General features: G+C 44.2%; 1 protein-coding gene across 3 annotated transcripts in view; it reads left to right on the forward strand.

Annotated features, from left to right (window-relative positions):
* The window catches only part of Sdk1 (sidekick cell adhesion molecule 1), an 824,227-nt gene that overhangs the window by 610,715 nt on the left and 198,261 nt on the right, over positions 1-15,251 (forward strand). For all 3 annotated transcript variants that reach the window (XM_070033470.1, XM_070033473.1, XM_070033471.1), the window contains exons 10-13: positions 169-285; positions 2,009-2,176; positions 5,470-5,572; positions 8,143-8,319. In XM_070033470.1, the coding sequence (XP_069889571.1) occupies positions 169-285; positions 2,009-2,176; positions 5,470-5,572; positions 8,143-8,319 (565 nt within the window). The remainder of the gene's footprint in view (positions 1-168; positions 286-2,008; positions 2,177-5,469; positions 5,573-8,142; positions 8,320-15,251) is intronic.

Below are 15,251 nucleotides of genomic sequence, written 5' to 3' on the forward strand. Positions count from 1 at the left end.
CCTAGGAATTAATTATGGAGGGTCATGAGCACCCCCAAAAGGCTTTCAGCTTTTACTGCTACATCATCTCTGTGAATGGGCCCAGGAAGCTGGAGCAGAGCCTCTGCCTGGCTGCCTTGCACCACTCAAGGCTGTCACTGACCACACACTGTAAACTCTCCTCCACAGATATCGCCCCGGCCTTCACCCAGCGTCCTGCTGACACCACGGTGACTGATGGGATGACAGCCGTGCTGAGATGTGAAGTGTCTGGAGCCCCCAAACCTGCCATCACTTGGAAGAGAGGCAGGTGGCTTCTGCTTTCTGTAGCAGGGTGGCGATATAAAAATACCACTGTGTTTTGTTGCGCTGTGTTCATCCACTCACTAGTGCTAGATGAGATGGGGTACAAGGGATACAGAGGTACAAGGACCAACAGGTCGAGCAAGAAGACCCACCTTTCGAGATAGGAAGCAACCATTAAAAAGTGATAACAATTATGCAAATATCACTCTCCTGTAAGCTTTCACGGAGTGTCTTCCACCCACTGGGCCTCTTTAAACATTAATTATGGGACATGAAGCAATTCTGATTATGATCCGTTTTCCCACATGTAGAAGGAAGGATTTCTTCATACTACTAAAAATCTAGTCTTCTCTCTCTCTTTTTTTTTAATGAAGGTACATATAGCGTAGCATTATTTTACACTCTCCCCAATTTGATCTGTGGAGCTTAATTGCAACCATGTTTCCAGTTCCTGTGAAGACCAGTGTCATATCACCAGCTGTATTCATAGTTCCAAGCCCCTTCTGCAAGCCAGATGCACACATTCGCGTGCGCCCTGCCCGCTGCACTGAACCAGTCCTGACTCAGGGGTCTATGCTGAGGTGTGTTCATTCTCATAGCTTGAAGAATCATTGATCCGGGGGAAATATAAGAATTCACATCTGGAAATGGTGCTGTAGCTCAAGTGGTAGTGCGCTAGCTTTGAGCTGAAGAGCTGAGGGACAGTGCCCAGGCCCAGAGTCCAAGCCCCACGACCGACAAAAAAGAAAAAAAAAGAGAAAATTCACATCTTAGCCAGGTGCTGGTGTTTCATGCCTGTAATCCTAGCTACTCAGGAGGCTGAGATCTGAGGATTGAGGTTAAGGCCAACCTGGGCAGGAAAAGTCCATTAGACTCTTAACTCCAGTTAACCACCAGAAAACCAGAAGTGGCACTGTGGCTCAAGTGGTAGAGCACTAGCCTTGAGCTGAAGAGCTCGAGGACAGTGCCCAGGCCCAGAGTTCAAGCCTTATAACCGACAAAAAAGTAAAAAAAAAAAAAATTCACATCTGGTCCATGCTACCAGAAAGCTGTGTGGTGGCTTCTCCATCTCAGAGGAAGTCTTGTGGACAACAATGGCTGCTGATCTTTTTTGTTGTTGTTGTTGTCGGTCTTGGTGCTTGAACTCTGGGTCTGGGCACTGTCCCTTCAGCTCAAGGCAAGTGCTTTACCACTGAGCCACAGCACCATTTGAGCCACAGTGCCACTTCTGGTTTTCTGATGGCTAATTGGAGATAAGAATCTCACAGATTTTCCTGCCCAGGCTGATTTTGACCCCATGGTACTCAGATCTCAGCCTCCTGAGTAGCTACAATTATAGGCATGAGCCACTGGTGCCCAGCATGGCTGCTAATCTTATGTCTTGTTTTTTTCTATCCTGAGTATAAATATAATAGTAGCATTCTATAGATATTTTCAAATGTATATAAATACCAAGAAACATAAAAAGCACTTGTTCAAAGATAGTGATCCCATACACAGGCCATAATTTTTTTTAACGAAGTAGTTCAATATTAGACAATGAGCATGGTCTGGATTTTTGTTACTCTAAGTAATGCTAAGGAAATACTTGGGTTATTTTCTTTTAAGATAAAACTTTCCATGTCTCTGACTGTGTTATGTTCTTGGTTGCTACTGTAGTCATATCTTCCTCTTCTTCCAAGGGTTGTGGCTTTAATGTTCCTGCTTTTCTTCCACTCTTCAGGGAACCATATTCTGGCCAGTGGCTCTGTCCGGATTCCTAGGTTTATGCTACTAGAATCTGGAGGCCTGCAGATCACCCCTGCTTCCATCCAGGATGCCGGCAACTACACTTGCTATGCAGCCAACACAGAGGGCTCCCTGGATGCGTCGGCAGCACTCACTGTGTGGAGTAAGGACCACCATGGCTGACAAGTGTCTACTAAGCACCCTGCAATTGTGTTCCATGGATGCCCAGGGGCTATCAATGTGTTCTGGTGCTTTCTCACTTCATCAAGAAGATGATTATTTTTTCACAACTGATTTATAGAAATCTATTGAGCAATTAATGTTTCAGTTTCTTAAATATTAATTAGAAGATGTATTTAAAGATTTCATGCATTGGGTTTTTGTTTTTTGTTTCTTTTCTGAGAGAGATAAGATTGGCTTTTTCAAATCATTAGAGATATTACACCCAGTTAACTCAAATAACAAAGTTGCTGATGTTAGCTAATTTTCTGAGTGTTTGCTAAGGCAACTAAATCAGGAATTAAAATACTTAAGAAAGATCCAGGTGCCAGTGGCACATGCCGGTAATCCTATCTATCCAGGAGGCTGAGATCTGAGAATCACAGTTCAAAGCCATCCCGGGCTGGAAACTCCATGAGACTCTTTTTTTTTTCTTTTCTTTTCTTTTATTTTATTTGAGAACATACTGTACAGAGGGGTTACAATTACATGGGCAGGATAATGCATACATTTCTTACCAAGCATTGCAGCCTCCTCCTTTGTTTACCCTTCACCTCCCTTCCCAGCCTCCCCCCTCCCCCCCCACACCGACATTGTAAAGCTGGTTTTGACATGACATTTTTTTTTTTTTTTTTTGGGTCCGGTCGTGGGGCCTGAACTCTGGGCCTGGGCGCTGTCCCTCAGCTCTTCAGCTCAAGGCTAGCGCTCTACCACTTGAGCCACAGTGCCACTTCCGGCTTTTTTCTTTTTGCTTATGTGGTGCTGAGGAATCGAACCCAGGGCCTCGAGCATGCAAGGCAAGCGCTCTACCACTGAGCCACCTTCCCAGCCCCTTGACATGACATTTTGTACTTCTCATTGTTGCAACAGGTCCACCTGAATCCTTAAACGACTTGTTTGTCCCCATCTCCTCCACATGTTATACTGACATCAAATATAGTGAAAGCGGGGGTTACACTGTGGGGGAGGGACATACAAAGCAACAAAGAAATAATCTTATAAATGTGTTAGAAACACATGCATGAAAGAAACGAAAACATTAAAATACATATTTAAGGGTTCATTTTCCTAACATCACATTATCCATGAGACTCTTATCTCCAATAAACCACTAGAAAACTGGAAGTGGTACTGTGGCTCAAGCGATAGAGTACTCGCCTTGAGCTGAAGAGTGCAGGGACGGCTCCTAAGCTCAGAGTTCAAGCCCCATGATGGATTAAAAAAAAAAACTTAAGAAAGTGTTTTTCTCTATACTATCTTATCTCCAAACCATACTTCTAATACATTAACTATGACTACTTCTTGTGTATTAGAAGTAAACTGGAAGAAAATCTTTATTGCTTCTTCAGCTTTTATCATCTCTAGTTAGGATGCTGGTTTCTGAAATGCAGAATAAATTGTAGTACCAAGTACTCGCTCTTACCTTCACCTACAAAGTACAGTAGACCCCCTCATCTTGCCTAATTATTATGAAAGCACATTGTTCAAAAAGGTAAAGGCTAGTGCTTAGTGATAGGTTTTCATAAGGCTACCTGATGAGAGAGTTTTGACTTCCTTGAGTGAATGACTTGTAAGGGAAACTTTGTTGTACTTTATCTCCTATCTGGATCTTTTTTGGGGGGTGGGGGTCGGTCTTGGGGCCTGAACTCTGGGCCTGGGCGCTGTCCCTCAGCTCTTCAGCTCAAAGCTAGTGCTCTACCACAGCCCCACTTCCAGCTTTTTTCTTTTTGCTTATGTGGTGCTGAGGAATCGAATCCAGGACCTCATGCATGCAAGGCAAGCACTCTACCATTGAGCCACTTCCCAGCCCCCTATCTGGATTTTTTTTAGCACTCTCTATCATGTCATTGGTGTCCACTTTGATAAGTGACCTTTGTCTAATTTATTAGTCATTCTAAAAGCATCGAGAGTTTGAAAGTACTAAACATTGGCAATAACTAGAAAAGAAGTTTTGTTCCATTTGGCATTGGAATTTACCATGACATATCATGAAAATGAACTGGTTAAACATTAAAAAGAGAAGTGTATATTTCTATAGATCACTCCCCAGAAAGTTTTGTAGATCTGCTAAGATTCAGAATGAAAACCAATTTAATTGTAGACCACCGTGGTGGCCCACAGAGCATTTTCAACCTGCTTGACCTATGATAATCTACACCGATGTTCCTGACAGTAGTGTACCCTTCCATAGGAAAGGAAAATAAAACTCAAACATTTTCCTGCTGGATCTTGAACTGTGATCCCTGTGACTCCCAAGTTCCCTGCTCTGTGCATGCTGCTCAGAGGGACATGTATTCCGCCTGCTGGGAGGCTACCATTAACAGCCACAGCTATGGAGCCCAGAGGGCTGCAGGGCTAAGCAGAGCTAACATATACAGCCCCTTACCACTATGTAGTATAGGGAAAGATCACAATTTGCATTCTTGGGACTCAGGAGTGATAGTATTACAGAGTACTAATAATACTTAGTAAGCCAGGTGCTGGTGGCTCATGCTTGTAATCCTAGCTACTTAGGAGGCTGAGATCTGAGGATCCCATTTTAAAGCCAGCCTAGGCAGGAAAGTCCATGAGACTCTTATCTCTAATTAACCACCAGGAAACAGGAAGTAGCACTATGGCCCAAAGTGGTAGAGTGCTAGACTTGAGCAAAAGAGTTCAGGGATAGCACCAAGCCCTGAGTCCAAGCACCATGACTGACAAAATAATGATGATGATGATAATAATAATAATAATAATAATAATAATAATAATAATAATAATAATGACAATGATGTGACACATTATTTAAAACAGATTTTATGATGAGATTGTGATAAAAAAATTACATACACAAAAGCACATTTCACTTTGCAAAGTCACAAAATACTTTGTGAATAAAAAATTGTACAGCTGTATTTGGGGAAAGAGCCTCAATTTTAGCCAAGACTGTAGAACTCACAAGCTGGTGACCTTCCCCTTCCCCTCTTGTTTTTTCTTGGGCAATGAGGATGACCCAGGACTTTGGTGGGGGTGGGGGAGGAGGTTGCTGAAGGGCTGGTTAGCCAACTTTGCTATGACAGGAAATGCTGGCTTTCAATTCCCTGACTATTTCTGAGTGCTTCCATTTACACTCATTTTGCCAAGATGAGAGAAAAATTGGAGGCTCTGATGTCAGGTGACCAATTCATTGTCCCCCTACGGGGCAAAGACTGCCTCGAATGCGTGATTTCATCTGAGCTGTGGCTTGTGTTGTTTCAGATCGAACGTCCATCGTGCTTCCTCCTGAGGATCAAGTCGTGATTAAGGGGACCACGGCCACGCTGCACTGCGGAGCCACTCATGACCCCCGCATTTCTCTCCGGTCAGATAAGACATTTTTGATACATTGGGACTGTTTATTAATATTCTGTGAACTTACCAAGGGAAGTGAAGATGAGAAAGAAGAATTTGGGGGCCGTTGATTTCAGCAGCAGATCCCTGATTATGGCATTTACAGTCATGGGCCCCGTCATTAATCACACGAATCCTATTTTCCACTCCAGCCTTATGTATTATTTACAGTGAGCTATGTTCCACTTCATGACTTCAATACAGCTTTTCATGATTTTTCTGCCAAGGTTAATACACTATCTATAAAACGTACTTGTCAAGGGCTGATACTTAATGAGAGAAAAATCCAGCGGGATCGAATAGGATTTCGGTAGTGTTTACACTGGGGCTCTGCGCTGCTTGGAAGGGGTTTCCTCTGCTCCAGTGAGGGCTCTAGTGTACTGGGAAACAGGAGAGACCTGCACAGAGAGGAAGGGCAGCTTTGGTTATCTAAGGCACAGAGCTGGAGGAAAATGCATGTAAAGAAGAAGACGGGGTGATTCCAAGACTCACTAAAGCTACTTTCTTCCTGTCTGGGTTTGACAAAAAAAATGATATTCCAGCTGAGTGCCTGGCTGCAGACAGGTGGGCTCAGTGGTGAGCTTTGTCTGCAAAGTGGCACTTACAGCAAAATGGTTTCTGATTTTTCCAATCAGCCTTGAAAGTTAGAGAGAGAGAGAGAGAGAGAGAGAGAGAGAGAGAGAGGTCCAGCCACTATATCATTAGCTCCAGAGGCACCCACTCACTAAGCCAAAAGCATGAACCAAGTTGCCTTTTGGCTTCCAGAGACATGGGTGATCATTAGTTGGTAATGCACTCTCCTGAGCAGGTATTTGGTAAACTGTGGATGTTCATTTCTCCACCTGGCACTCAAAGGCTCAAAAAAAAGAAAGTTTGGTTTCATTACAGAACATTGGCCACAAAACAAAATAAACAGGAAGTAGCAAGTTAAAGATTACTTAGCAAGTCCTTGGAGCCTGACCTGGAGATATGTATCATGACTAGAAAAAGAATCTGTTCACTCTAAATGATTTGAAGCAGGATTTCAAAGAATGAAGAACAAATAACTGTGGTTTTCTGCTCTCTGAGAGCTCACCAAGAATCCCCTTGGATGTGGGTGGTTTGCTTGAGGTTTTTATGTGTGATAAAGTAGGAAGCCCCTTCCTGACAAGCAGCTGGATTACTCAGCTTTATCTTGGCCCCAGGGACCCCCGGCTACAAATGACAAACCATCTCTTCCCTTCCTAGGGAATCAGTCCTGTCCTGTCTCCAAGTGATTTCAGTTGAGTAGGTTGTCAAGATTTATGTTCTGTGAATACGAAGGCTTTCAAAAACTGTCTTATTTTGAAAATCTGATCAAATTATTCTAGGAAAATAAAAACAGCATTTTCATCTCCCCTAGCAGTAGTACTGGCCCTGCCCCGTGACATCTAAAGAGTGGACTGGCTCCCAATTGATCTGATAGTGGGAAAGGTACTAACATGGTCATGGAGGAAGATTAATGAGGAAGAAAAGCTATTTTTTTTGTTGTTGTTGTTGGTCGTGGGGCTTGAACTCTGGGCCTGGGCGCTGTCCCTCAGCTCTTCAGCTCAAGGCGAGCGCTCTACCACTTGAGCTACAGCGCCACTTCCGGTTTTCTGGTGATTTATTGGAGATAGGAGTCTCATGGTCTCTCCTGCCCGGGCTGGCTTTGAACCGCGATCCTCAGATCTCAGCCTCCTGAGTAGCTAGGATTACAGGCGTGAACCACCAGCGCCCGGCAAGAAAAGCAATTTCTAAGAACTGTCTGCCAATCTTTACCAAAAAAAATTTTTTTAATAAAAAAACAAAAGAACTGTCTGCCAGATGGGCAGATCAGATTGTGGGATTTTTTTTTTTTTTTTACCGAATTTGCCTATATTGGGTAACTCTATCATGAAATTTTTTACCCAGCAGGCCTACTGTCCAGGAAATGCCCCCTGGTCCCTCAAGGAGCATCCTTTTGCACTGAAGTATTAGATGCAGCACAGGTGACAGTACACACCATTTCCCACTGACTCCCTGTTGCCAACACACAAGTATTTCCAGTCTTCTTCATTGTCCTGTTATAATAACATCAGAATCTGCTTTCCTACACTGACCAAGATATCTGGATTCTTTTTTTTTGGTCGGTCATGGGGCTTGAACTCTGGGCCTGGGCGCTGTCCCTGCGCTCTTCAGCTCAAGACAAGCACTTTACTGCTTGAGCCACAGCGCCACTTCTGGTTTTTCTGGTGATTTATTGGAGAGAAAGAGTCTCATGGACTTTCCTGCCTAGGCTGGCTTTGAACTGCGATCCTCAGATCTCAGCCTCCTGAGTAGCTAGGATTATAGGCATAAGCCACCAACACCCGGCTGATATCTGGATTCTTTTGTTTCTCTTCTTTTCTACATCCCATAAAAGGCACCATCTTAAAGAGCCTCAGCCAATGACCTTCAGTACATTCACAAGGTCATCCATTGCTTGTTTTGAACAGCTAGGGAAGAGCTGGTTATCCCATCCATGTAGCTATTATAACCAAAAACCCTATGCTTGGCCCACAGCTATGTCTGGAAGAAGGACAATGTGGCCATCACCCCCTCTGGCAGCTCTAGAATCATGGTGGAGAAGGATGGATCCCTCCTTATTAGCCAGACATGGTCAGGTGACATCGGAGATTACACCTGCGAGATTCTGTCTGAGGGAGGCAACGATTCCAGAACAGCCCGGCTAGAAGTAATGTGAGTACCACCTGGACACTGCTCATTAGCCTGCATTGCCATGCCCTACTGGCACCTTTCCACACGATGGCCACTCTGTGTCTCAAGTCAGCCATCTGAGGTCAGCAGGACAGCATAACAGCTAGCACATTGACAAGGCTTTTTCTGGGTTTCACTCTTGGTATGGGTGCATCAATTATAGCTATTGTCCCCATGGATCCTTTGTCACATTTCCCTCACAGAGATTATATCCTACAGGTTGTTCATGCTGCAGTTAAGTAACAATGAGGTCCTGTTTCTGTCTGATTGCCCATCAGAGCTTCCAATCAGTGAGAGATGTCAGGGTCGGCCTACCACAGGCCGGACCATGGTGTGACAGCCAACTACACTTTGGGCTTAAGTTAGTCCCAGCTGCCTCTCTGTGGGTAAATAGACACTTTCCATTAAGTCTTTTGAAATTCTGAAAATAGTAAGCAACTGCCCATTACTTCCAATCTAGGCCTTCCTGGGGGGTCCAGTGGCACAGGTGGAAGCTATTGATCTCCCCTGTGCCCTGTCTCTCTCGCTTCAGTTCCCTATGTACTCACGGAGCAAGAAGCTGAAAGGCCTGCTGACAAATTCCACTTTTCCACCATATATTTATCTGCTTAAAAAAAAAATCATGCCCTCCTAGATATTCCCCAAGCCCAAGAGTACAAAAATACAGCCTGAAAAGAAAGAATGGAAAGAGTGTGGTTGCCAGGGCAGCAGCCTGCCCAGCAGCACACACCTGCCCACCCGCCCATCCCTGGCCAGTTCGGTCAGGAAAAGGCAATTTTGAGAGGGTTTTCATATGGACTTTGCCCACCTTGATCCAGGAAGGATTCTGTCCATGGAAATCATTCTCTAAAAATAGCACTAGAACATTTTGAGTACACGTGTCTCATTTGTCTGTGAATCCTCAGCCCAGCCAAGGGGATTAAGAATGAAAACAACGCTTGCTGAGTACCCTGCCTGGTGTGTTTCGAGCATGCATGAATGAACAAACAGGCTTAGGCTTCCATCCATCTCTGTGGTGGGGGTAGAAAAGGTTAACCAGGCATACTAGCCAGTCCAGAAAGTCCTGTTATACTGTTAGGAATGGAAATAATCTCATCCCTCTTCCCATCTGTCCCTAGCCAGTATATCCTTTTGGGAGCAAAGGTCACCCTAGTTAGTCTTGAGCCCTGTGTACCAAGGTCAGTCCAGGAAAGTCTTTGGCTCTGGGATCCAGGTTCTGCCCATTGACCCTAGGTTCTCTTTGGCCTCTTCATTCCAGGCCTCCCCAGCTTGGGTTATGTATGCTGCCAGTATTACATGATTTAAAGCACTAGGCCCCAGAACTCTCTCTTGCTTTTGGGCACAGAGTGCCTCCCATAGTTCTGCCCAGGACGTGATTGATTCTGTCTTGTACACTCATCACACTTGAAGGGACCAGCTACCTTCTCGGCTTCCTTTCCTGAAACACCTTGGTAACACAGTTTTGCATTCTATGTGCCTGGCACAGTGTTTGGTTTACCGCAGGTGCTCAATAAATATATGCTGGCTGATTGATTGGTTGAATAAATTGATGAATGGACTGGCCTCGGGTGACTGGTCTCTGTCCCCCCTTGCCTCAGTGCCCACGTGTCCTGGCTTCCCCCATGAATAATGAATAGCTTCCTGGTGCCATCAAATCCCTTTCCTCTACCTTCCAGACCTCAGGTCCAGGATTTTCCCCCCTTTCTTTCTGATGATGATGTTGGAGGACCTAGCTGTGCTATGCATATTTTTTAAACTACCTTTGAGAACTCTTGGATCACCCATTGTCAGTATCAAATAAATACGTGTTAGCAGTTCATAAGGACTCTGTCAGCAGAAGCCAAATTGCACACTTCCAATATAACACATTCTTTTTATTCTACACAATTTTTATGTTCCACTGATTTACATATCTTCCCTCCTATTTGCTTATTTGATTTCCTCTAAGTAAAACACATTTTTTCAGCAACTGTTACTGTATGTATGAAATAATAGGCTTTCTTTATGCTAGTAAAACAGCTCATCTCTAAATATAGAAATATTTGCAGATTTGTGATTCAAAACAATTTAAGTGGTGCAGGTTGCAGAGCTGATTTGGAAGGCTGTGGGGTTTGGGAAGTTGTTGGTATAATAAATGCTGGTATTGGTTGGCATAATAAACACTACATCAGATGCATGTCTTCAGATCCAAACTGGTCCTGGGTTCTAGGACATTCACAATGACTGTCATGACACTGACTACAAGCATCCTGTGCTTCTCAGAGAACAGTTCAGATAGAGCCCTGTGATATTTCCATGATATACCCAGGTGACCAAAGTATAAATAAATAAATAAAGCCAAAAAACCCTCATATTGTTCAAGAGACTGAGAGATACTTATGGCTAACCAGGGTCCTTCAAAAGCCTGACTGTCCATTTCTCCTTTCCCTCTCCACTTCAGTTAAAAGCCACTTTATTAAATATAGAAATTAGGAGCATTAGAAGAGATTTTCAAAAATAGACCATCTAGTGTGTGTCCTCATGCCTGTTCAGTCCTTTAGCATGAAACTAAGCTCTGGTTGTGCCATCACTAGGTCAAGGAACAGCTAGCTTCCTGCTCATGGGGGCTGGGACAGGGCTCTTGGTCAGGCTGATAGGGGTTCTATACCCATCCGCTGGTTGTGGGGCTTTGGAGAGGTTGTCTTTTCTGCCTTGGTTTGTTCAGTTTGTAGACTGATCATTAATGTCACTGACTGCAAAGGATTGAGATCAAGACTGTATAGCCATGGTCGGTACCATCTTGCATGGAGCTAGAAGGAAAATGGACTCTCCAAAAATTGCAGTGCATATCTGCAATCCCAGATACTCAGGAGTGGTAGACATAGGAGGATCACAGTTCCAGGCCAGCCTGACCAAAGCTAGGGAGACCCTCTCTCTAAAACAAGCCAGGCAAACACACATATGGATAGAAGTTACTGACATCCTATCTCATGAACTAAAACTCATGGAGTTGTGACTCAAGTGGTAGAGCACCTGCCTAGCAAGTATGAGGTGCTAAGTTCAAACCCCAGTATTGTAACTCCTATCATTTCTTGTCCATCTTGGAAAGAGGACCACTGCTATCTGCATTACAATTGCCATGACAGGGGGAGGGGGGATACTTTCATCCCCATGAGCACACTGTATTTGACCATCTGACCCAGGAAAGGTAACACCTCTTGCTGAGCCCCTATTGCCTGCAGCAATACCAGCTACGTAGTAAGTATCTAATATCTGAATAAGCCTCATTCTACTTACTAAGTTCAACTAGGAGGGGTCTGTTTTGTATCACGAAGGACAACTAATTTTATATGGACTCTGCTTTATACAGTCTTTAAGAAAGAGGAGCTTCTAAAATTCCAGATGTTTCTCTGTCATGGCCTGTGAATTAACAGTGGAGGTCATTATCATTAAACATTGTCGCCCTTCATTTTAGTCCTGTCCTTCAAATTTACTGGTGCCATAGAGCAAGAGCATGGCCGTAAGATGACTCTGCCCCTCCCAAAGCTTCCTGCCTTATTGAGCACACCAAAGGGACCAGGCTCCTGAGGCTTTATGGATTGATTAATTGTTCAATCATTTAAAGACCCAATTAGCATTGCCTCTCTCCTCCTGAAATCAGAGACTAATTCTTATGAGTACAGAGAAAACCTAATTTACAGAGCAACTGGACAATTCAGACCCTGAGGCAGAGAAAGAAAGGTTTGGGGTGGATTTTTTTTTTCCTTCCAACAAAACTACTTCTGACAAAGACATAATCAGGAGTGAGCAATTTAATACCTTCCACCAGTGTTATCAGACCCATCGCCTTCCTCCTTCAAGCTGCCGAAGATTGATTTGAGCAACTTATCATTTATGCATCAGAGGGCCAATGCTTTCCAGATGGAGACACTGACCTGACCCTCTTCTGCCTAAGCAATTCCCCCTCCACCAAGATTGTGCCAATTGCCCTCTCTTATCCTTTCTGGAGCTCTTTCTCTCTCCCACACCTCAGTCTCCTTCCCATCCAGTCCTGGCTTTAGTCATTGTGATGTGATTGTGGTGTGATCAGCTCACGGATGAGCCCCCAAGTCTCTTTACAGGGCACAGTGACTCAGAGCTCAGCTTCATTTCCCTTGTTCCCTTGTCTTCTGTGGGTCATCCATTGGGTATCACTGTCTGTGAGTCACAGCAGATCATTTATCTCCTTCCAAAGTTGGCAGAGAGACCCTGGGTGCAATCTACTCCTATTAGATAAGATGTTCCGAAATGGACTTGGAATACATTAGAGCCTCATTGTATCTGTGATTGACAGGATGGTCAAGGGCTTCCCAAAGCTTCATTTCCAAGATAACTAGAACTTATTTAAAGGAACATTGTCGATGCATAAAGAGCTCTGAGCATACCTAAACAGGTGGTGTTGGACATAAGAGGTATTATAGAGGCACTGTTCATACAGGATAGGAGAAAAACAGGTAAAGACAGATCTCCTTCCAACCCTGCATCATGTGGTATTTGCAGAAACCTCCTCTGCACTGGGCTATCACAGTGGGTGTGGCACTGAGATACTGGCCCTGATGGGCGAGGGCCACCACATCTCTATAGGAAAGCGCAGGGATGTCCTTGGATGCTGCTAGGCTCCTAGCTCTCAATTCGTACACTAAATGTCTTAGGACTACATTGCTCTTTAAGTTCTGTTTTTTAAAATTTATTTAGAAAAAAAATTTTAAAGCCTGGCATGGTGGTATACACTGTAATCCTAGCATTCTAAAGAGTTTGAGGCCAGCTTTGGCTACACAGTAAGACCCTGTTTGAAGTGTGTGTGTGTGTGTGTGTGTGTGTGTGTGTGTGTGTGTGTGTGTGTGTATGTCTGTATGTCTATCTTTCTGTCTGTGTCTGTGTCTGTGTGTCCTGTGTGTCTCTGTGTGTCTGTGTGCAAAATTTGTTCTGGAGTAGGGAAGAGATAACATTGAAATTACAAAATTAAAACAATTGTTTCTGTGCTTATAAATGACCAGAAAAGACTGGTTGTCCTCTCTAAGTAAGGCTAGAGATTGTCAACTTTTCCTTAAGAAATAATCAAAGCAAATAATGTTACCATAAAGGTTTTTAAAAAAATTTTATTGAAAAGGTGATATACAGAGGGGTTGCAGTTACATTAGTCAGGTAATAAGTATATTTCTTTTTCAAATGTGTCACCACTTCCCTCATTTTCTCCCAGTTTTTTCCCTCTTGATCCTTCTCTCCTTAGACACACACACACACACGCAGGTACATATATATCTTAAGTATTTTTTTAAATCCCTACCCTCTGATTCTTAGCACACCTGTTACATTTGAACTCAGGGTCTCTGCGTGCTAGGCAGGTGCCCTGGAGCTTCAGTCCCTGTTGCCTTCTCTCACTGCTTCAGTTCAGCTGGAGATGGGAACTCAGAAGCCACACTGACTTTAATTATGCAGAAAAACAAGCGAGCGATAAGGCTGACATGGAGAGCTGTGCATAAGCACACTCTGAAGTGCTCAGTGTATGGTTCTCCAGCCTCAAGACAAAGGCTTTCCACCCCTGTGTGTGATAGGTCTTTTCCATGTGCTCCCTGGACTGAAATTTGGGCAGATAAAAGCTCTCATTTTGGTGGGAAACTGACATATAACTCATTGTCAGCTCCTCTGAAATATATAGTTACAGTTGTTTCCTGCTTGTCACGAAGTGCCACTTGTAGCTCCCAGGGTCTCATCATGTTGTTTGGGAGACCAAGCTGCTCTCACATCTGTCTGCTGGCAGGAAGCCTCTCTAGAATACTAGCTACATCCTGACCCACAACACCGGCCAGCACTACTCATCCTCCAAGTTCATGGTGGCTGTGTCAGAAAACCATACATTCTGGAGAGCATCTTTACCATGGAATTCTCACACCAGTGACCTGAAATTAGCATAGACCTTGCAAGTCAAAGGCACAGCCCTCAACACAACTGCCTACATGGCATGGCAGCAGCCACACAATCTGGGGCTTCCAAAATAACCACGTCTTATTAGTTGGTAAAAACACAAGGCTTCCCACTGTTCCCCCAGGGGCAGTGTCTCTACCCAGAACTCAGGAAAGTCCTTACATTAGATTCCGTCTCTCTCTCTCTCTCTCTCTCTCTCTCTCTCTCTCTCTCTCTCTCTCTCTCTCTCTCTCTCTCTCTCTCTCTCTCTCTCTTTCTCTTTCTCTCTCTCTCTGTGTATGCATCTGTGTGTGTTGTGTATGTATGAGTGTGTGTGCCTGTGTTGTGTTGTGTGTATACATATGTACATGCATGCACCAGTACTGAAGCTTAAACTCTGAGATGCTTGTTCTTGGCTTTTTTGTTTCTCATGGCTGGTGCTCTAGGACTTGAGCTTTCTGTTGCTTAACTGGAGGTGAGAGTCTCACAGATTTATCTGCCTGGGCTGGCTTCAAACCACAATCCCCAAATCTCAGCCTCCTGAATATATGGGTTTATGGGAATAAACTACTGGTGCCTTGCTAATGATTAGATCTTTCTCATAAAGGAGAAAAAACCAGGACCTGACAAGTGAAGAGATGCATAAGGTATGATCTAGAAGGTCCTGACTTAAAGCTCCTATATCATCCCACCTTCCTGAGACCTACCAGAAAAGTGTCATGCTCCCATAGTCCACAGCCAGGAAGTTTCAACTGAGCCTCAGTGTCCAGAGCCTCCATGATTGACTGAGTCATTGCTATGTGATTGAGTTCAGTCTCTAGCCTCCATCCCTTTCCAGGGTGAGAAGGTTGGGTATATACCACTAGCTGGAACCTGCATCCTCCAATCACCTGGCTAGTCTTTCCATCACGTACCCCAGATCTCCCTGGGTCAACTCATAGCCTACACTCAGGTATGGTCCAAGAGCCCCTCTCTGACTGGAGGGAACTGTC

This window comes from Dipodomys merriami, unplaced genomic scaffold (assembly GCF_024711535.1).
Source record: "Dipodomys merriami isolate MVZ:Mamm:240054 unplaced genomic scaffold, mDipMer1.0.p SCAF_22, whole genome shotgun sequence".
Classification (NCBI taxonomy): Eukaryota; Metazoa; Chordata; class Mammalia; order Rodentia; family Heteromyidae; genus Dipodomys; species Dipodomys merriami.